General features: G+C 37.4%; 1 protein-coding gene across 1 annotated transcript in view; it reads right to left on the bottom strand.

The window, feature by feature from the left end:
* The window catches only part of SEC63 (SEC63 homolog, protein translocation regulator), a 64,967-nt gene continuing 43,083 nt past the window's right edge, over positions 2,052–23,935 (bottom strand). The window contains exons 15-21 of the mRNA XM_018053100.1: positions 21,622–21,681; positions 21,250–21,423; positions 18,041–18,199; positions 15,702–15,803; positions 10,312–10,410; positions 7,479–7,583; positions 2,052–5,751 (exon numbers count right to left, since the gene is read on the bottom strand). Coding sequence (XP_017908589.1) covers positions 5,608–5,751; positions 7,479–7,583; positions 10,312–10,410; positions 15,702–15,803; positions 18,041–18,199; positions 21,250–21,423; positions 21,622–21,681 — 843 coding nt within the window. The 3' untranslated portion in view covers positions 2,052–5,607. The remainder of the gene's footprint in view (positions 5,752–7,478; positions 7,584–10,311; positions 10,411–15,701; positions 15,804–18,040; positions 18,200–21,249; positions 21,424–21,621; positions 21,682–23,935) is intronic.

The following is a 23,935-nucleotide window of genomic DNA, read 5'->3' as shown; positions in this document are numbered from 1 at the left end:
AACTGTCTTCAACTGTAACATAGAATTATCTTTGACAATAAAACATTTGTAAGAGGTTTATTGTCAAGGAGGATGGTCTCACTGGTCCTGCTGCTGCTGCTAAGTCGCTTCAGTCGTGTCTGACTCTATGTGACCCCATAGACAGCAGCCCACCAGGCTCCCCCGTCTCTGGGATTCTCCAGGCAAGAACACTGGAGTGGGTTGCCATTGCCTTCTCCAATGCATGAAAGTGAAAAGTGAAAGTGAAGTCATTCAGTCGTGTTCGAATCTTCACGACTCCATCGACTGTAGCCCACCAGGCTCCTCCATCCATGGGATTTTCCAGGCAAGAGTACTGGAGTGGGGTGCCATCCCCTCCTCCAGGGAATCTTCCCGACCCAGGGATCCAACCCAAGTCTCTTGTGTCTCCTTTATTGCAGGCGGATTCTTTACCTGTTGAACCATCGGGGAAGCTCATGTCTTTGTAAATAGAGATACTACATATTTTGAATTCCAACTTTTGAGACAATTTTCTATAGCTATCTCATGTTTCTGCAAACCTTGTGAGCAGAGGCACACTGCTTTTGTTCCAAACTATCCTTTCATATTTGCATAAGGAACAGCCTTGGAAGAAAGAGTACCTCCCTCTTGGGCAGCTATGCTTGCATACACTTTAGAGAGGTTTCTTGAGCTCAAAATTCCTCAGCATATGCATGCAGCGTCCACCTGGGTTGCTCCACATCGGCCGCATGGCACTTGGGGGACAGAGGAGTAACTAGGCAACAGGAAACAGTCTGTGATGCCTCTGACTTGGGGGTCTCCTATCTTCTGCCAGCATCCATGACACTGTACAGGGTGTTAGCTTGCACAGAGTCAGACCCTTTCATGGTTTCTGACACTTACCATCCAAAAACTAATTTCGTACAATAAAAGGATTTCTTTGTCCTACCCGACTTCCCACTTCTCTCAGGCAAACAATCTGATACAATTCTAGCACAATTAATAAATGTGGATTGTCTTCTGGAGTTTACTGCAAAGGGGCTCAATGGATCAAGCCAGAAAACCAAGAAGTTTAATATATTAAGACATATATAAGAAAGAAAACACTGAGGAGGAAGGAGGTAAGCCTAGAAGGTGATGATAGAAATAAATTACACAGCATGTCTTTAATTTTGGTTGTCTCACAAACTAAACCACTCTTTTGCTAAAGAAAATTATAGCCCTATCGCCCTCTACCGGAACCAAGCTAGAAACTACAGGAAAGTGGTTTAAAGTTCTTTCTGAAATTTGCTGATACCCTTTGTGGCATCCAGGGGTTTCCCAGGTGGCTCAGTGGTACAGAATCCTCCAGCCAATGCAGGAGACACGGGTTTGATCCCTCGGTCAGGAAGATCCCCTGGAGAAGGAAAAGGCAACCCTCTCTAGTAGTCTTACCTGGAAAATCCCATGGACAGAGGAGCCTGGCGGGTTACAGACCATGGGGTCTCAAAGATGAGGACACGACCTGGCAACTTAACAACAAAGTGGTATCCACTGCAGCAGTTATGCAGATTTTAAAACGTAAACTTCAGGTGTTCACGAAGGTAGAAGGTACACAGCTCCCTTTGCATACCAAGCCTGACAGGTTGGTGCTAGACCATCTAGTGCTGAAGAGTGGACAGCCCTTCTCACACTCACCTGCTATCTGTAGCAGCCACTGACTGCAGGGACCACTAACAGAGCTGCAGACTTTGCTGGAAGTCCCTGAAGCCGTACCTAGCACTTCTGCCCTCACCTGTTCCACGTACATTCTGTGGACAACAGCTGCCTAGAACCCTCTGCTCATCTATTAACCCTGTCACCATACTTGCTCAGTTCCACCTCAGAAAATAACCACCTTGCTACACAGTGAATGCTGGCCCTTCAACTCTAGCAAAGGAGCATCATCTTGCGAACTCAAATGGTAAGTACTAAAACCCCAAACCTTCATTTCTGCTTAAACGGCACTATACCAACACTTTAAACAGCACTATAGCAACACTTTAAGGCAGCATATCCAGATATTTGATCAAGCATTGAATCAGAAAAAAATGTCTAATACACCAATAAATGTATTTATTTATAAATTATAGAAGTGTACAATTGTACAATATATTATGTACATTATAAAACACACAAAAATAGAAATTTAAAAGGTTGAGATTAAATACAAACAACCACTTTAACATTTTCCCAATAGACTGATTACTGCATAGTCCTGGGAGGTACACATCCCCACCTAAAACCACAGCCCTAAAGCATGCCAATGATTGCTAGATTTGAATTTTTAGCTAGTTACAGAGAAATGTACAAGATCACAGCTTTTTAAAGTTTTGCAAAATAGCCTGAGCATCAAGTTTAAATGTGAAGATGCTTGATGCTAACTTTTTAAGACATAATTGGACTAATCACTGCACAGCTAGTAAAATGTCACATTATAGCTCACTGATAGCTGTCTCAGTTATCATAGAGCAGATTAAACTGGGGATTCTGTAAAACTTAGTATGTGGGGAGGAAAAGCTTTAAAGAAACATTCAAAATGAACAAATAGCTAGCACCTAAAAAAAAAAAAAAACTCCTCTGCCTACAGTGGAAAAACAAACCAAAAAATGGATTCCAAACAATGACCATCAGAATGCAAACGGATTAAAATCGAATGCCATACATTTATTTGCCTGCCTTAACACCTGTGAGCCATAAGAACACAAATTCTTTTTTTTAAATAGCCCCAGTGATCACAGACCTGGACATAATGAAATTCAGTAAACAGGTGGTGAACAATGAACAACTCTTGGAAAAATACGTGAGATGTGGAATTACGTTTGGAATTACAACTGTTGCTAAAGACCACTCCAGTATCTGTCTTTGCTTGGCTGAAGCAAATGACTGGATAAATGTTGTGGTCAAGAATAACATGCTCAGAGCCTCTTTACATTCCTTCACACCCTTGCTCCCCTTTCCCACATCAGTCCGTTGGTGTCCGCCTGCTCTGCTTCTACCCAGGGCTTGAGCTTCCCCTGTCGCGGGGGAGCCCTACAGCCAGACAGGCTCATCCTTTTCCAGCACGCAGTGCAAGCTGGGATAAAGAGAACACAGTTGTTCTACACAGAAAACCTTATTCCATGTACTCCTTAATTAAAAAAAAATTCACAAAAATTTTTTTTAATTGTTAAAGGATATGAACACCTGACTTTGAGATTGAGATATGCACATAGGGCTTCAATCAAGTTGTGCAACAAAAATTTATAACTGAAAGACTTTCACTGATGGTCTCCTCTGGAGGAGTACCTTTTCATAGGTACTTTACCAATTCAAAAAGATAAAAATACTACACAATTTAAGTGGCTTAATTTCATTAAAAAAAAAAAACTTTCACTTTACATACACACACTGACGGCTTTCATCTATATGTTTATCTGTTCTGTTGACAAAATGTCAGTGTTTTTTGATGGGACCAAACTGAAACTGCACTTAATGAAAGTTCCATTTAATTAAATGCACCCAAGGGTAAATTAGCTATTATATCTCAAGAGAAGGAAAGAAGGGAGGCAGAGTTCAGAGACATGCTGGAGAGAATGATAAAATGAAAGCTCAGTCATTTCACTAAAGTACTCATTAGAGGAAAACGTGTTATTGGCTGTGAAGTACAGATATATCACACAAATGGCAAAGTAACACAGACCAGTAGGATTTCCTAATGAGGTAATGCTGCTTTTTTAAGCATTGTGGTGAGTTACTAGGTTGTGAAATCATCCTCTAGTCTTAAAAAGGAGAAAGAAGCCAGTTGTTTGAATAACTTATAAAACCTCTTTAAGTCAAAACAGCCACTAGAATAAGTACTTTTCTTGGAAAGTATCTTTCAAGAAAACCAAGACTGTATAGTGACACTTTGTTTCATTTGCTCATTTTCACACCGCCTGCGTTCTCTCTAACCTCTCCTTTCCCTGGATGCTACTGGCTGGCTCACTCCCTTCCACCTCACTTAGATGACCAGCAACTTCCCAGCAAAACCTCACCTGAAAATTAAACCTACCCTCTACTTACAAAATGAAACAAATACTCACAAACAAATCAGTGGTACTCCTGCTTGTCAAGGAGGGTCTCACTAACACCTTTAAAACAAAAACAGACGATGAAGGCTCCAGAGAAAAAAATCTGCTTTGACCATATTATAGGAAATACTACATCCCAAATTTAGAACCAAAAAAAAAAAAAAAGAATTCGTGCTTTGGTAAGTTTCAAATTTTATTTCCAACTACTGCAGTAACAAAATACCAGTGGTCGTTCTGCATTGGAAGTGGCAACCTTTTAAATAAACAAGGCCACAAATTAGTATTCTGACAGCACTTGGATCTATGGAGATTTTGATAGGGGAGGATTATTACCATCAGTACTATAATATAAACTTATGTTTCCTCCGTATTTAGTAACAAAAATATTCATTTTACCTCAATAATTCATCATGTACACATTTCTACCCTTTGTAAGCATGATCCTTGCAGGCTGTACTGTGTGAGAGTGTGAGGGGGAAGTTTCCCCCAATCACAGGTTTTTCTATAGTATACAGAAATAGCAGTCACTTAAGCAGTCATGGACAGTATTACTAAATTTTTAGTTGAAAAATAAAAGAATGAGTTCTCCTATATATCCCTTTCTGGGAGTAAAAAGACACACACCATTACAAACATAAAATGAGTCAAACTTCTATTTTATTGACAGGAGTCCAAAATGAATACAAAAAAATGCCTCCTTTGCATGTTATATTTTACCTTAAAAGGCTTCTGATAAGTCAGGTAGATTAAAAGCTAAGAATGTATTTCAGCTTTTATAGTGACCTTTTTTTAAAAAGGTTTAGTAACACAAGTCACCAACATCAGAGAACATATGGTCCCACAATCATTTTTAGATCTATAGCTTATAAAAAGAATTAGATCCTGCATTGATCTGCTAAAATAGAGGCTTAAAAATGTTTTAAGCCATTAAAAGCCATTTTTATAATCTATCTGGTAACTCTGGGCAATTAAGAAAAGGAAAATCCCAAAACGTAGCCCTCTAGATTATGTGGAATGTGACAGAATGCCAACTTATGACCAAGATAGGCAAAAATAAAATATTTAAAGCTATGAATGGAGCTGTTATAAATAGTTTTATAACACTGCAAAATGTCAGTAAATGAATAATAGAGCTTATTAAGACATTAAAACTTGAGCAGATGTTACTTAAAACATTTGTGGTGTTTATCACACATACTTTAATGTTAAAACTAAAGCTAAACAAAGAAAGGTCACTCATTTATAGATTGTTTTTCATGTACCTTTACTTTTACTGGGACCACAGATGATCAGATAATACATAGCCCACACTTCTGGACAGTTATAACAAAGGGTTTATTATCATTTGCAGGTGAAATAAATGCACCATCCCATACCTGAAAGGATTTCACAAACCTTAAGCATCTTTCAGACTGCACCAAGGCACCACCAATGCCTTGGTAACACACCCATTTCTAGCAACACTTCCCTCAACATCAGTTCTGCACTGCTTTTGGTTTATTATACACTTCCGAAACAGCAAAAATTTGCAAATATGTGCAAATATTGTGGTCCATGCTTAGTCATCATCTTCCTCCTCTTCTTCCTCTTCCTCAAAGCTGTCTTCAAAGCCCTCGCTGTCCTCCTGGTCTTCATCCCCCTCTATTGCTGTATCCCACTGTGGGTGATTTTCTGGCACGGGCTTAGCCTCATGAACTTCCAACTAGAAAAAAGAATTACATGCAGACATTAGAAATCTGGGGAGGAATAACGTAAGAAATATCTGGTAAAGAAAAGATTATCTTTGACAGCAACACCTGTAAAGAAAAGATTATATCTTTTAACTCTAAATTTAACACATTTAAGAACAGATAATCATCCACAAAATAAAAACGTGAATCTAGTAACATGTTAGTATAATTAAGTTTCTAGTGTAGTTTAATAGAATGATTTTACAGGAGCTATATACTATTTATTCTGCAGTATGAAAGATGAATAATTCTGACTCTTGAGCAGGAACACTGTTCATAATAAGTCTTCTGTGGATGGAAAAAAAGTTCAAGTGTGACTTCCAAAGAGGTATTTGCAGCCTCCAGACTACTCATGAAGTTAACATCCTATAGCCAATGGAAAGAAATACAGTGCCCTCATGGGGAAAAAAAGCCACGCCTTTGTTGGCTCCTTTCAGTTGAGTCCCAGTACACAGTGCAACGCTTCTTCAGCACAATCTCTCTAACACAATAGCATGCCTTTTATGAAAAGCTCAAGAGACTTCCCTGGTGGCTAAGATGGTAAAGCGTCTGCCTACAATGTGGGAGACCCGGGTTCGATCCCTGGGTTGGGAAGATCCCCTGGAGAAGGAAATGGCAGCCCACTCCGGTACTTCTGCCTGGAAAATCCCATAAACACAGTCCACACGGTCGCAAAGAAACGGACATGACTAAGCAGCTTCACTACTTTCACAAGTGAAATGGTAACATTGATGAGAATGTGCTTCAGATGATACTCACACAAGTGTATACTCTAAAATGCAATACATATGCCTTTCTAAAGAAAACAGACACCATCTTGTGAGGCCCTATAAAGGTATGGCATATTTTCAGTTCAGTTCAGTTCCGTCGCTCAGTTGTGTCCGACTCTGCGACCTATCACGCTGGTAAGTTATACTCAAGGTTCTAAATCATCACACTCCTTTAACACAAGTTTATTATTGAGAGCAGTCCATCAAGTGTATTATATTAAACTATGAGAGGACCTCTTTCCCTGTTATTCTACATTTCAAAACTAGAACTGCTTCCCCAAGATGTAATACACTTATTCAAATAGACAACCTTATTTAAGTTCCCTTTATTACCTCAAAAATGTATAAAAAAATTTTTTATATGGTTTGATTCACTCTTTTTCTCTGTGTATTCCTCTTCTTCCTTCTCAGGTATTTGAAAATTTCTCAAAAAGGAGGAAGTGGTAACTTTCATTTCCCACACAAGTATAATAATGCAAATCCATACCCATCATAGATTAAAAAAAATATTCATTTTCAAAAAAACTTTATTATAAGAGTATAGTTGATTGACAGGGTGTATAGCAAAAAGAATCAGTTATACATATATGTAAATCCAAAGTTGTTTTTTTTTTAAGATTCTTTTCCCATATGGGCATTACAGAGTATTGAGTAGAGTTCCCTATACTATACCGCCATGTTCTTATTAGCTACCTATTTTATATACATAGTAGTATGCATATGATCAATCCCAACCTCCCAATTTATCCCTGCCCCCTCACTTTTATCACCCCAGTAACCATAAGTCTGTTTAAATAAGTTAATTTGTATTTTTAGTGTGCACATATAAACAATATCATATAATATTTGTTTTTCTGTGTCTGACTGACTTCATTCAGTATGACAATTTCTAGGGAACACCACATTTACAGCATAGTCACTATTCTTACCTTCAGTGGTTTAATCTGATCCAAACCCATATAGGAGTCTGATCTCAGGAACACTGTATATTGATAATTTCCAGGCTTGCCTGGTGCAGGAAACTTCAGCTCTACCTAGAAGATAAATCAGAACTTAAAATCTGTATTTTAAAGAGTGGAAGAAACAATAGCTCCCTCCTAACATATTTAGACCAGAGAGTATTTAATAGCCAGTGCTTACTCAGAAGACAGAAGAGGTCCTAACACATGTTACAAAAGTTCTAATGACAACAAATGTATTTGCACATATGACATTTGTGTCATATATATACTATGTAAAAAGGAAATAAAAATAAGCAGAATTGATGGGGGTAATTTCTATCTCCAGAATTCAAGAAAACATATTTAAAGCAACCAAGTTCTACCTTGATAATTTATAGAAATGAAGCTGGGTATAAAAGTAAAATAAATGAAATGTTGAACTAAAACAGACTTCACCAAACAGGAATAGTTTTTGCCAAATTTTCTTATTTCTAAAACAAATGTTGAGAGAACAGAAAATACATTCATCATACATACATACATATATATATACATCATATATATACATCATACATCATATATATCATACATACATATATATACATCATATATATAATCATACATCATATACATCATATATACATACACACATATATATACATACATATATATATATGTCTCTGCCCTCAGTCACAGGCACAGAGCTTCTCAAATCCCTGTAATTCCAAAGTGACAAGAGAACATAAGGAGCATCTTCTTTTCTAAAATTTGGTCTTTGGATCTGGTTCCTGACACTGAGCTGACAAATCCCTTGGAATTTCCTGGACGATAAGAATAAGTTCTCTTCTAATGAGGCAACTCTTGGTCTCCTAGATGAGGACCAGTCACCAGAAAGCCCAAGCCATGGGTAGAAGCCTGGAACTTTTAGTCCCACCCTCTACTCTCTGGAGAGAGGATGGAAACTGAGTTAATGATCAATTATGCCTATGTGATAAAGCCTCCATAAAAATACCAAAATAAGGGGTTCAGGGAGCTTTCAAACTGGTGAACATGCAGAAGTGCTGGGAGAGTGGATTGCTCAGAAAGAGCATGGAAGCGCGACATCCCTTCCCATATACCTTGCCCCATGCATCTCTTTCATCCGGATATTCATCTGCTTCTCATACTGTTTTCATAATAAGCTGGTAAATATGTTACCCTGGGTTCTTTGAGTCATTCTGGCAAATCACTGAACCCAAGGAGGGGATCATAGGAGCCATGATTTACAGCCAGTTGGTCAGAAGTACAGGTGACAAGCTGGGACTTGCAACTGGCACCTAAAGATGGGCAGCGGGGCAACAGCAGTCTTCTGGGACTGAACCTTAATCTGAGCTGTCTGGGGAAATAGTGTCAGCACTGGGCTAAACCACAGAACACTCAGCTGGTGTCACAGAGAAACAGAAAGAGGTCAAAACCATGGATGAATGGTCTATGGGGGCATGATAATATGCCTGCAACATTTTTCTGTATCTCACAAACTGAGAGGTAATGAACATACTACACTTGACCATTCTTTCTTCCTATGGAGAAATAAACATTTAACAACATCTATCAGAATTACAATGTACAGAGCCTCTAATTCATTAATTTTACCTCTATCCTATAGATGTGTTTGAATATGAGGTTATTCATTGCAGCAAAAGACAAGAAACACCTTGTAAGTCCTCTAAAGAGCTGAGCACTGAATAAATAAACTTCCACACTAAAGAATATCATGCAGCTGTAAAAACAAACAATGAAGCTTTTTTCTATATTAATATGGTACAAATTCTAAGTTTTATCACCGAGAAAAAGGCAAGGTACAGAACATGATGTATGCTACTTTTTGTGCAAAACTGGGGAGAATATACCTATGTATATGCTTGTACTTTACTACAATATCACATGAAGAATAAATAAAAATTTGGTAATATCGATGGTTTCCAGGAAGTGGAACGGGTGACTGAGAGACAGGAATACAAGATGTTTCAGTGTGTGCACTTCTGTTTATCTTCTGAAACACTAACCAGGCACATGTATAATCCATTCAAAAATGGGTAAAATTTAAATTTTAAAAAATGTTAAAAATTACTCTGTGAAAGAGATACCCATAAGTTGGCACTATCACTAAGTGTCAAACAACAACAAACTACTTTAAACATTTACTACTTGGTTAGAAAGGTAGGAAAAAACTTTTAGGATTTAAAAATCATCATTACAGAACTCTCTTGTAATTCAAAAGCTTTGCTCTTGTCCACCACATCCAGGTAGACAGAACCTTCTTTCTCAAATACTAACGTAAAGAAATCAAGAAGAAAAACAAGGAAATCCAAGGGCAAAATATGTTCATCACAATGCTATTTAAGTGATGTCACTGACAGTGGACAATGCAATAAAATAAGAAATTCCACTTTAACAAATGAATCACTAGTACTTACATTTGTTTTTAACACAAAAGCACTAGTTCAATGAGGATAGAAACAATAATTTCTGAGCACTAATCCAACGAGGATAAAACTCATAAAGGTTTGTAGAACATAACTAAATTCTGGAGATATGGTAAGGCAAATATTCTTAAGACAGCAACAGTGAAAACTCCCCAAAATAAGTTGAGAACAAGGTTTTAAAAGACCACCAAGCTGTCTACCTAAATTTAGTATTATATCAATTTCCAATGAGCTCCCTCCAAAAGCTGTCAGAGAACAGTTACAAAATGTGTTTTCAACAAAATGCAGTAAGCCGTATATGATAAATGGATTTCTATACTGTTTTCTATATCTAAATAATGCTGTTGGATACCTACCTCTTCCGTATCTTTTAGTGTACACACATGATATGGCATAGATATTAATGTCTGTTCCTTCCTATCTGCGATATAAAGCCACCACCATTCTTGCTTTTCCTGCCAAGAGAAAAAGAGAAGAGTATAAATAGCCAGAAAGAATTACAGAAATACAGTTTCACCTTATCTCATTTTAGGGATATGGTTACTCCTTGGTACCTGAGGGGGGCTGATTTCAGACAAGTTCCCCTTTCACCCCTACAATGCGGATACCAAAATCCATGAATGCTCGAATCTCTTACATATATTGGTGCAGTACTTGCATATAACCCATCACATACTCCTGTACACCTTATCTAGCCTCTAGATTAGACTACTTATAATATCTAATACAATGTAATTGCTATGCCAATATCCAGAAAATTCAAGTTTGCCTTTTTGGACTGTCTGGAATCCACCCCTCAACATTTTCAATCCACAGGTGATCAAATCCATGGATGCAAAACCCACAGATTACAGAGGGCCAACTGTATTGCCCTTTAGCCACTGCTATATCCCCAGCACAGACACCATGGTTGGTACAAAATACAATAAACATTTACTGAATGAATAAATTCTTCTTAGAGCCACTCTCCAACAAAAGAATTTTGTATGTAATTTTGGGGTTTCAATTAGCCCCTTAAACCCTACTGATGAACCTCTGTATTTTAAAAACTCCTGATTAACCTTAAATGATAAAAGATATGCTAAAAAATAAAACAGTATAAGCTATCATGAATTCATTTAGCAAATAATTTTAGTAATCTTACCTAGTAATAAGCAAAAGACAGAAAGTAGGAGTGGAAGGGACTTGGGTAACAGTATCAGAAATCAACACATTAAAACATGTTACTTACAAGACAGCATCTCAGATTCTAAGAATCTATTTGTACCATTTACGGTACACGATTTCAATAAGCTCAGCATTTTCGGTTGTACTACATAAAAGATTAGGAACAGAAAAAGGGCTGGGTAAAGAAATTGCCACCAGAGTGCACAATGATAGCAGGAAACACTGACAGGAGACAAAAACCTATTAAAAAAAAAATTAGAAGACCAGTCTGGGAGCACCAAACTTCAGTGTGGTCAGCAACCACCACTGCATCACAGCACAGATGAGTAACTTTTTATTCATTCGCTTTGCATCCACTGTTTAAGAATGGGATAGGGAAGACACCTTTCTAAAATGGCTTTTTAAAAGTTCTGGAGCTAAAAATGATATAAATTGTAGGATATGCCAATTAACCAAAGCAACACTAGAGTCTCAATTATCCAAGGAAAGTTTAAAAAAATAACTTTTTATTGAAAATAGTTTCATAGGAAAAATGTCTATATCTTTAAGCCAAAATCACTTGTGCTTTCTATTTTATTTCAATCTTAAGACATTAAAATGCAGTTTGTTATCTTCCTAATAATGGTACACTAAGCTCAACTAAAAGCTTTGGTTTAAATGCCTTAAACTACAAGGCAATGCAACATTAATAAACAGGATAACAAGTCATAAGTGGATGACTAACTCAACTCCTGCTTAATCCAAGGGTTAGGACTACTACAACAAAAGGTATAGGTGTATACATATGTCTTTCTACGTGTGTTTTGCACACACAAAATGGGCAGAAACATAACAGACTCAAAGTGCAGTACTGTTGTACTCACAGGAGATCGATTCCAGGACCACTCCATCTCCAGAATACCAAAATTCATGAATGCGCAAGTCTATTACATAAAATGTTGTGGTCTAGTTGGCCCGCCACATTTGCAGATGCAGAACCCACAGATTTAGAGGGCCGAAGAGTCTGCTGTAACTACTCAACTCTGCCATTGTACTACAGAAAGAATGAGTGTGGCTCTGTACCAATAAAACTTCATTTACAATAATACTTCATTTATAAAACAAGCTGGGAGGCAGATCTGTCTGCAGGCAGTAGTCTGCCAATGTCTATTTCAAAGTCATCCAGACCTAATTATTTCACTTCTTGAAACCTCACCTTTTTTCTCTGTTAAGTGATGAATGCCTACCTCAAGTTGTGTTGTGAAGATAAACTGAGATAATACAAAAAAACACCTGTTAAAATGTCTAGGACACAGAGTCCAATAAAATTACAGTTACATCAATATAACCTCTCTGGAAAACAGTACAGAAGAGCCTCAAAAAATGAAAACTACAACTACCATATGATTCAGCAATTTTACTGCTAGCAATTTACCCCAAGGAAAAAAAAGAGACACTAATTTGAAAAGATATGTGCACATCAATTCATTGCATCATTATTTACAATATTCAAAATATGGAAGCAACTGAAGTGTCCACTGACGGATGAATAGACAAAGAAGGTACATATAAACAATGGAATATTACTCTCAAGCCATAAGAAATCAAAATCTTGACATCAGAAACAACATGGATGGACCTAGAGGATATCATGCTAAGTTAAGTCAGAGAAGACAAAATACCACGATCTCACTTATTTGTAGAATCTAAAAAACAAAACAAGATGAAAACAGGCTCACAGATACAGAGAACAAATATGCAAGAGGGGTGGAAGTGGCGGGGGAAATAATGAAGGAGATTTGGAAGAGATATTAATAAATAAATAAATCATGTGATATAATGTACAGCATAAGGAAGATGATCAATAATATTATAGTAACTCTGTATGGGAACAGACGGTTACCAGACTTACTGTGGTGATCATCTCATAATGTGTGCAAATATCAAACTACTAGATGGTACACCTAAATCTAACACAATGTATGTCAACTATATTTCAATAACAATTTAAAAAGTTATGATTATTAATGAAATGAGGTAAACATTTCTATATTTAAGCAGTCTGACATTTCATTTTCAGAAACATCATTACTAGAACATACATGTTCAAGAATGTGCATTTATTCTTTATCTCTACTTAGAGAATGCCTCTCACTGCCCCAAATCTATTTGATTAAAATGAGATTCATTCAAGAAAAAATAAACATTAAGAAGCTAGTGATTATCCAAAAGTCTGCAAGCAATAAATGCTGGATGGGGGTGGAGAAAAGGGAACCCTCTTACACTGTTGGTGGGAATGCAAACTAGTACAGCCACTATGGAGAACAGTGTGGAGATTCCTTAAAAAATTGCAAATAGAACTGCCTTATGACCCAGCAATCCCACTGCTGGGCATACACACCGAGGAAACCAGAATTGAAAGAGACACATGTACCCCAATGTTCATCGCAGCACTGTTTATAATAGCCAGGACATGGAAGCAACCTAGATGTCCATCGGCAGATGAATGGGTAAGAAAGCTGTGGTACATATATACAATGGAGTATTACTCAGCCATTAAAAAGAATACATTTCAATCAGTTCTAATGAGATGGATGAAACTGGAGCCGATTATACAGAGTGAAGTAAGCCAGAAAGAAAAACACCAATACAGTATACTAACACATATATATGGAATTTAGAAAGATGGTAATGATGACCCTGTATGCGAGACAGCAAAAGAGACACAGATGTGTAGAGTGGACTGTTGGACTCTGGGGGAGAGAGAGAGGGTGGGATGATTTGGGAGAATGCCATTGAAACATGTATACTATCATGTAAGAAACGAATCGCCAGTCTATATTCGATGCAGGATACAGGATGCTTGGGGCTGGTGCACAGGGATGATCCAGAGAGATGATATGGGGTGGGAGGTGGGAGGGGGGTTCATGTTTGGAAACTCATGTACACCCATGGTGGATTCATGTCAATGTATGGCAAAACCAATACAGTATTGTAAAGTAAAATAAAGTAAAAATAAAAATTTAATTAAAAAAAAAAGAAGCTAGTGATTGCCAACCTATGGCATGGCACCCAGATTCTCTTGATGCACATGGTTAAAGTAGAAAAGAGTCTCTACCATGAGTTATTTGCACTTTAAACAAAACTGGTTTTTTGTTGCATGGGATTCCCAACCATTCTTGTTAAATACATGAGTTTTAATAACATTTAAGTCAATTATTAACATAAAACTTTAAGTAATGTAAGTGGTTAGTATGGTGGGTAGGTAGGTAAATGAGAAGGTAGACAGGTAGAAGTTAGGAAAATCCCAAATAAAGTCTATCTGATAAACGGCACTTTGAGTTGTTTTACCATGTAGATAAAATTACAAGAAGGCACTTTTCACTGCTAAAATGTTCTAAGGGAGTAAATGAATGCTTTGCCTGTTAACTAAGCATGGTCTAAAATGAAGCTGTCTATTATAAGGGTACACATTATGCAGCTTACAACATCCCATGGTACTTTTAAAACCAATCAATGAATGAAATTTATTCGCTTGATTTCAGGAGCCCTGGTGTTGGCAGACTATACTGCAATGGGCGAAATGCCCCTAACAGATGGGCTCAGGACATGCCAGAAGATCAGGATGCACAGTAAGGTGGAATCCTGGGCTGACTGGTCTCCAAGTCAAAAAACAAAAGTCTGTGCATAGCCACTCATTTATTAGGAGAGCCAAATTACTAGTAATAGGAACTTGTCTTCAGCAGCCCCCAGCAACTATAGATTGACATTCTAGAGGAGAAACCATATTTATACATGAAATCACCCGCCAAATGGAAGGTTCTGAGGCAAACCTGTGAAGCAGTCTGTGGAACAGTTTCCCTGAACTAAGAGGCAGTAGTCCTTGACCTCTGGCCACAGAGAATTATCTGCAAAAGCAGTATGTCAAGATCTCAAATTGATCTCAAATTCATCTGAAAGACAAACAGCCTATCAAAGAGATCAAAAGCTGAACAGGCCACAAGCACAAGGGAACAAAGAACATCGCAATGATCAGTCTGGAGCTTGGGGATCAGCTCTTACTAAACTTAGTGGGTCCCTCAGGCCTGGGCTTGCCTTCTTCCCATGGATCAGGGCAATTATCAGAACAAGTCTAGTGTCTCCAGATGGCCAGTATAGGACCCTCAGAAAAATATCCATGAGCAGAATTTAAGAACATTTTCATCCTATTCAAAACACGGTAGAAGTATGAGACTCACAAAAGCCACACAAAGTCACAGGCAAAATATGCATTTGTCTGATTAAGACTGCCTGAACTGCAAATGAGAAATCATCAGTAAGTACAACCCTCAGTAATCCAGGCACAGAAGAGACAGAAGCCCAGGACAACAACAAGGTACTTAAAAAGTTGACAATCCTCCTTTTAAACAACTCATTTACTCAAAGTAATGCACTTGAAATATATGCTTCAAAAATGTGACATATCGAGAATACACATTTAGCGCATCTGAGTCAGTATACGCTACAGAGAGGATGAGTCAATTCACGCTACAGAAAGGATACAGAGCAACTAAGAAATATCTGACTAGAAGAAGGAAAACACTAGGCTGTGGAAACTCACCTCAGGAAAGTAAAGACTATAGACAGGATGTGTTATCTTTGATTTGGTTTCCAGTAGTGCTCTCTCCTTTCGCTGAATACTTTGTTGTAATTCTTGCCACTCCTAGTAAAGTGAAAATTAGAAATAATGGAGATCAAGCATGTTTTCGATCATTTTGAAGGGTGTCCGTCTTCTTCCAGATGGCATTCCCGACAATGCTAAATACCAGAGTTCAGTCCCACAAATCTGATCACTCCCCTGCTCAAACCTTACAATGCTTCTTTTCATAAATCAAATCTAACCTGTCTAGCATGAACTACATTGCCAATCATGCCCTGACCTGAGCCTGTCTCTCCAGTCTCCTGTCACTGCTTTCCTCTCTTCACTTTTTATTCTCGTCATTTCAAACTGCTAGACCTCCCTGACCTCACCAGCTACTTCACTCTTAAACCTTGTTTGGATTTTTGCTTTCTTTTTTCTCTACCTGGCAAATTCCTACTCATTATTTTTTCAGGAGTACCTGGAGCCTAAAGAACAAGTTCCTGGGTCCCGCAGACCATCCTCTCAGAGCTGAGTTGATCACTCCTTTCTTTGTGCCATCACTGCCCCTTGCACGATGTGCATAGTCTCTTCCGTACTGTATTTATTCACCAGTCTGCCTTCCCCTTCAGGCTACTATCATCCAAGAGCAGAAACTGTTTCACATTTGGCTTTCTATTCCTATTAATATTTGCTATTTGTATAATTATTTGTCAACTGAATGAATGCATTTTTGGTTATTTGAAGAAATAAGTTTATCAAAACCCCAAAGTCACCTCTACTAACCCTAATATAATCAGAAATAAATATGTCAACTTTCTGTCAAACCAAGGATGCTGTGTTTAGTCGCTCAGTTGTGTTCAACTTTTCTGTGACCCCATGGACTGCAGCCTGCCAGGCTCCTGTCCATGGGATTCTCCAAGCAGGAATACTGGAATGGGTTGCCATGCCCTTCTGCAGGGGATCTTCCTAACCCAGGGATCTACTGTGTCTCCTGCACTGCAGATGGATTCCTACCCACTGAGCCACAATCAGAAAGAAATATGTCAACTCCTTCTCAAAGAAAGGGAGGGGTAATAATTTCTTTGATAGGTTTTAATTTCATGGCAACCAACTTAATTCTCAAAGTACGAAAACACTCAAGGGCCAGCAACTGCTAAAAACAGACATCCTTATTTTTCTCCCATGCCAAAGACAAGTACTTTATCGCCTTATATTTTTATCCTTTGCCCTTTCTACCCTCCCTTTTTTTTTTTTTCCTGGCCTCTGCTTTTGCTTCAGAGGCTATTCACGGAATCTCTTTACAATTCCTAAACCACAGAAGTTACTTTTAGACCAATGGCCCAGTCAAGAACAACACAAACATTAAAAAAAAAAAAAAAAAAAAATTGGCTGATCAAGTTATAGTTCATCTGCAGTGAGCATCTATGGGCCATTATTTGTTCACCAAATATTCTTTTCTGCAGCCTTCTCATAAGTCATGTGCAACTTCATGCCATGCCATGAGATTTTTTTCTATTCCCTATACCCTCACCTGGAGAAGGCAATGGCAACCCACTCCAGTACTCTTGCCTGGAAAATCCCATGGATGGAGGAGCCTGGTAGGCTGCAGTCCATGGGGTTGCTAAGAATCGGGCACAACTGAGCAACTTCACTTTCACTTTTCACTTTCATGCATTGGAGAAGGAAATGGCAATGCACTCCAGGGTTCTTGCCTGGAGAATCCCAGGGACAGAGGAGCCTAGTGGGCTGCCGTCTATGGGGTCGCACAGAGTCGGACACGACTGAAGTGACTTAGCAGCATACCCTCACCATCTTAATCCCTCAGTGACTTCCCCTTTTCCTAAATGTCTTATACACCTCTTGAAACAAGGTGGCATTCTGTAAATATTAGCTTTTCCCTTAACCAACCTCTTGACATTAGAGCCCACAGCAATGTTTGTTTACCCTAAATACTGCCTGGAACTTTTGAGAACCTCTTCCAAGTAGCTGCTACCTATTTCATAACCCACCTTTCCTTCCTCATATTTCCAGAGTCATCTCCAACACAAAAAATTGCCTTAGGAGAACAAGCTGAATTCACCTCAGACCCAGGTCTTACTCTATCTAATATAAGATTTAAGAAAATTAGGATTTCCAGTCCTTGTCAGAAATAATTTTTCTTCATAATTACAACTACCATCTCTCAAAAACATTGTCTGAAAGCAATGCAACAGTATAAAATATACTAGTATTGTTTAAAACAAGCAAAAGAAAAATAGCAACAAAAACCAAAACTATCAACAGAGGTATAATTCCAGTTATTTAAACCTATGCCTTACTGCTTCATCATCCTTGTTTTGTTTTTCATCTTGCTCTCTATCAGAGTCTCTGTCACTACCATCATCTTTTTCACTCTGAGAGTCTCTATTGGTTTCTTCTTCCTCAGAGTCACTGCCTTTGTCAGAAACTTCTTCTTCATCTTCCTTTACTGTAGCTTCCTAAAAGGAAAAAGCAACCACAAAAATTCTGAATGTTTCAGTGAATATATCCTGAGTCCCTGAAACTAAACTACGGTCATTATAATTAAACTGGCTCAAGACTAAAATTTCAATATTGATATAGAATTTAAAAAAAATTTTTATGAACATTATGTGGGAGTCGGGCTGAAGAGGTTTAATGTTTGACTTATTTGCTTATTTGTCAGTTATTTTATTCATTCTTCATAGCTCATAAAACAAAAAAAAATTATTTCTATTTGCAAAATATACTATGACAATGGCTAAGCTGATTCATTTTTCAAAAACATCAATTATATAACATTTTATACACTATAATGAAAAGTTTATAGAAAAGTACTGCTTTGGGAATTTAATGTTATCTTCAATAACTCATAGTATAATGCAGAAAGGAAAGTCAATGTCCCATACAAAATACTTAGTCCATTTCAAGAAGCAAGAAAAAGAACAGCAAATTAAATACAAAGAAATCAGAAGTAAATAATACAGATCAGAAATCAATTAAAGAGAAAGCAGATATAAAAAAAGGAAACCCAAACAAGACTAAATGTTGGTTCTTTAAAAAGATTAATAAAATTCATAAATTAGGCAAGACTGATAAAAGAAACAATAAAATTACCAACATTAGGAATAAAAGATACACAACTACAGATCAAAAGACATCAAAAATAAGGATATTATGAGACATCAAAAATAAGGATATTATGAATAACCTTGTCAATAAATTTGACAAGTTAGAGGAAACAGACAAAGTCCTTGAAAAACACAATTTACTAAAACTGATATGAGAAAAAAAGTAGACTATGTTAAAGAAATAGACTCTATAACTAAATTCTTTTTCAAACTCCAAGCCCAGATGGCTTCTCTATGTAATTCTTCCAAATAAGAAACAAATCCAATCTTATACATCCTTCCAGGAAAAAAGAGAGAGTAATCTCTAACTAATGAGGTCAGCATAAATGTAACCCAAAACTGGGCAAGAATATTACAAGAAGAATGACAAACTAATATTCTCTCCTAAAAATAGATACAGGAATCCTAAACAAAGTATCATCAAACCCAGATAAATAGTTTAAACATCATACTCAGTGGTGAAATAATGTATGCTTTTTCCATGAGACCAATAAGACAAGGTGACTGCCATCTTAACTTCAAATCAACTACTGCAAGTTCTGGCTGGTACCAGTAAGGCAAAAGGGATGAAACAGCATAAACATTAAAGTAAAGCTGTTTCCATACCCAGATGGCATGATTGTGTACGTAAAAAATCTTTTTTTAATATCTGCAAATTGTTAAAATTATTGTCAATTCATCAAGAATCCTTGATAAATACACCATCAATAAACACTGAAGAATGAACTTTTTTAATGTTGTTTGCAATAGAACTAGAAAGCATCAAATACACAGGAGTAAATCTAATGAAAGGTGTATCATTCTCTACCAAGAGAAATCACAAAACACTGCCGAGAAAAATTAAGGGAGATAATAAAGATAAAGCATAATTATGAATAAAAACAGTCAATACTGTTCACCTGTGAATTCTCCCCATATTGCACCAAAAATTAAACACAATACCAGTCTAAGTGCCAGCAGCTTTTTGGGCGGTGGAAATTGTCAAAATTATTCTAAAATTTTAGCTGAAAATGCAAGGGACCTAAAGTAGTCAAGACAATTTTGAAGAAGTAAAATAAGAGTTTGAGGACTTACATTATTCCTTTTTAAGACTTCAAGCCACAATAATTAAGACAGTGTGGCACTGGCACAAGAAGAGACAAATAATCAATGGAAGGAGAGCCCATAAAGAGATTTCCACATATACAGTTAAGGTAACTGATTTTACAACAAATTATGACTGCAATTCAGAAAGCTTTCCAATAAACAGTGCTAAAATAAATGGCCCATAACCCAATCTCACACTATTCACAAAAATTAAAGATGCATCATAGAGCTAAATATAACTAGTGAATTACTGTAGTAATACCTGTAGAAGGAAACAAAGTATCTAACTCTCCTTGCATCCTTGGGATAGGCAGATGGTCTTAAACAGGACACAAAAGCACTTAACCATAAAGACTGATGAAACAGACTTATTAAAGAATCATCTAAAACTCCATTTAGAGTTAAAAGAAACACTTATCCACAATACATAAAAGAATCCTAAGAGCTGTCTGAAGACAAATAATCCAAAAATAAATGAGGATATCCAAATGGCCAGTAGGCATGTGAAAAGCTGTTCAATACCATTAGTCATAAGATAAATACAAGAATGACCACACACAGAAATACCAACTACAGATCTATTACAGTGGCTAAAATAAAAGACTGGTGAAACCAAGTACTGGTGAGAATGTAGAACAACTGGACTGATATTTTGCTGGTAGGAGCATAATAAGGTACAACTTCAGAAAATGGACTCTTTCAGCAAATTAGACACACACCTATTTTATGACCCAGCAATTTTACTAATAGGCATATATCAAAGAAAAATGGATGTCCACAAAATGACATGTATCAAATCATAACACCTTTATTCATAATAGGCAAAAACTAGAAAAACCTGTATGTCCACCAATCACAGGACAGACAAATTGTAGTATATTCATATAATGGAATCTCTCCCAGTCTCTCTCTCTCTCTCTCTCTCTCTCTCTCTCTCTCTCTCTCTCTCTCTCTCTCTCTCACACACACACTTGCTGCTACACATAATACAGAAGAATGTCAAAGACAATGTTGAATGAAAGCCGCCAAATGACTCTGCTTACACGCATTTTAAGATCAGGCAAAACTAATTTATGGTAATAACACCATAGTGGGGAAGGGAGTGGGGGTGGATGGAGGGGTCACTGACTGAGAAGGGTACCAGGGAGCCTTCTAGGGTGTTGGTGGGTTTTATATCTTGATCTGGGTATCATGGGTACTTACACTTATAAAACTTCAGGAGCTGTACATATAAGATTTAAACATTTTAGTGTACTTCAGACCTCAACAAAGATGGTAATAATGACAGTCTTTACGTAAGACAGTAAACTTACACTCCCAACGACTCCGTTAGCCTGTTTTTGTTTCTGTTGCTTTGGTTGAGATAAGGGCACAGGTGTAGGCTTTTTTTTCAAAGGTTTCTTTTTTTTTGATTTAGCAGTTTTCTTGGGTCCTTTACTCTTCTGTTGCCATCCTCCTTTTGTCTTGTTCTTGTTAGTATCACCCTGCTATAAATCACAACACACATACACACTCAGACGTTGTAGCAATAGCTTCATTTGGGAGTCACAGTAAATTTTAGATGGAAATGGCTAAACTAATAAAATGTTTTAGTAAAGTGAGTTCTTCTCCCACAGCAAGATAAATCAATCAGAGGACTAAACAAAACCGTTTTACCAGAAAGCTAGGTAAACTCAAGTTTTTACCCCATCTTCTGCTGGCTGTTCCTCTGCAGCACAGATGGACTGCTCCTTTTCAAACACTTCCTAGAGCAGAGGGAGTAAGAAAAACAAAAACTCTGTTCAACTTATATTTAACCTTCATATAAAACAACCTTTCAATAAACATTATCAGTGAGTTTATTTATTTTTGGCTGTGCTGGGTTCCGTTGCTGTGCAGGCTTTCCCCTGATTGCGGAGAACAGCGGTTGCTCTCCGGCTGCGGTGTGCAGCCTTCTTACTGCAGTGGCTTCCCTTGCCGCAGAGCACAGGCTTTAGAGAGTACAGGCTTCAGCAGCTGCGCCACGTGGGCTCATCAGTCGTGGCTACCCGGCTCTAGAACATAGGCTCGATAGTTGTGGAACACAGAATTAGGCGTTTTACAGAATGTAGGATTTTCCTGGATCTGGCATCGAACCCGTCTCCTGCACTGGCTGGTGGGTTCTTTACCACTGAGCCATCAGGGAAGCCTTATCACTAAGTTTATTAACTGCTGACAATTACAGGAGGTGGAGACAAACACATGGCTAGACAGGAGGCTTTTAGCAATTACTAAATGATGTATGTGTGCAAATTTGGCCATCACTAAAGGACACCTTAGAAGTTACCTTCTGAAATATCTCATATCTGTCTTGAATATATTTTGAAAAGTACATTCTATTTAAATTTATAAATGCAATGTCTTAAAATATGTAAAATTTCTATAAAGTCAGTCATTTCATAATTTAAATTTTTACTTTTATTCTAACAGTAATCAGACATCACTATTTTGAAGTTATGAAAATCAGAATACCTTGTATTACCCTAACATCAAAACTTTATGAGACCAATATTAGTTTATTTATGATTGTATGCGATATTGCTAACGTAACTGATATAACTTAGATATAACTAAGTGGAACACCAAGAAAATCTATATATCCGAGACATACCCACCCACCCAATAATCCATTCTGAATCAGTACAGACACTATAAATTTAGAATTTGAAATCAGTAAGAATTCAACGTGACTCTATATAGACCATGATAAGTGGGTTGTTCCATAAACTCCCCAGAATTATTAAAGCTAACAAGTGAAAACAATGATAACTACTGGGCTCTAAACTGTTGGCCTAATGCAGGGGCCAGCAAACTATGGCCCATTTTTTGCTTTTTAAACAAAAGTTTTATTAGAATACAACCATGCCCATTTGTGAGTTCAGCCATTGCTACAGAGACTGTATGGCCTGTAAAAATCAAAAATATTAATATTTACTGACTGAACCTTTAGAGAAAAAGTTTGTCATCACCTAGCCTAATTCTATCATCTCTGCTTCATTTCTTCATTTGTTAGTTGAATTCTAATAATTATATTGAAATACAGTTGATACTAGAAGATAAATACTTGATTCTTCCCCTTTCTCCAGGCCACGTCTGCTTTTTCTTCTACCAATTACCTGAGAAACGTCAACAACAGCCCAAGGACAACTTTGTGCTCATTTCTCGGGCTGGGAATTCCAAAGCACGTAGGCAGTGTCAAAACCTAACCCTGGCCACCGGCTTAGAGCAGCCTCAACTCCCAGGAGGCACCTCTCATTCAGAGTCCATTATGCATACAAATGCTTCCTTTACCACCTGCTACCATAAAATCAGTATCTTTGTTTTGGTATGTCCTACTGTGAATCATAGAATGGCTATCCACTCCAGTATTCTTACCTGGAGAATTTCATGGACAGAGGAGCCTGGCAAGCTTTAGTCCATGGGGTCCCAAAGAGTCCAACATAACTGAGCAACTAACACAATAACAACTACAAAATATGCTTTTTCTACCAGAGGTTTTAGACATGGGTTTTAAATGTACCATATTTCCTGAAGATGCCCACAGACCTCAGAGTAGAATAGGCTAAAATCTACCACTGGTTCAATAATATTGAGCTGAAATACTATATAGTTTAGTAAAAATTAGTTACAACTATACTTGCAACTTGGGAGGTGTGCTTAGCTTGGGAGGTAATATAAATATGTAACAGAAACTGAGAAAAACAAGATGCAGGAAACATACATATGACTAGATTTAATGAAAAGGAATGAGAAAAGTACCAGCATACATATATATGCATATACATATATGCACTGAAAGGTCCAGATAGTAAACATGAGCATGGAGAAAGATACAAAATGATTTACACAAGACTGAGTTCTGGTCATCTGGGTCTGATAAGGTGGCTTTCTAAGGAAGCAGGGGTGAAATAAGGGATCCATGTTATCAATATCATTTTAATTCTGTGGGTATTCATGCATCAGGCTATCTAAAGGGATGAG

Source organism: Capra hircus, chromosome 9, assembly GCF_001704415.2.
Source record: "Capra hircus breed San Clemente chromosome 9, ASM170441v1, whole genome shotgun sequence".
Taxonomy (NCBI): domain Eukaryota; kingdom Metazoa; phylum Chordata; class Mammalia; order Artiodactyla; family Bovidae; genus Capra; species Capra hircus.
The sequence above is the reverse complement of the archived record's forward strand: the minus strand, read 5'-3'. Positions and strand labels throughout refer to the sequence as shown.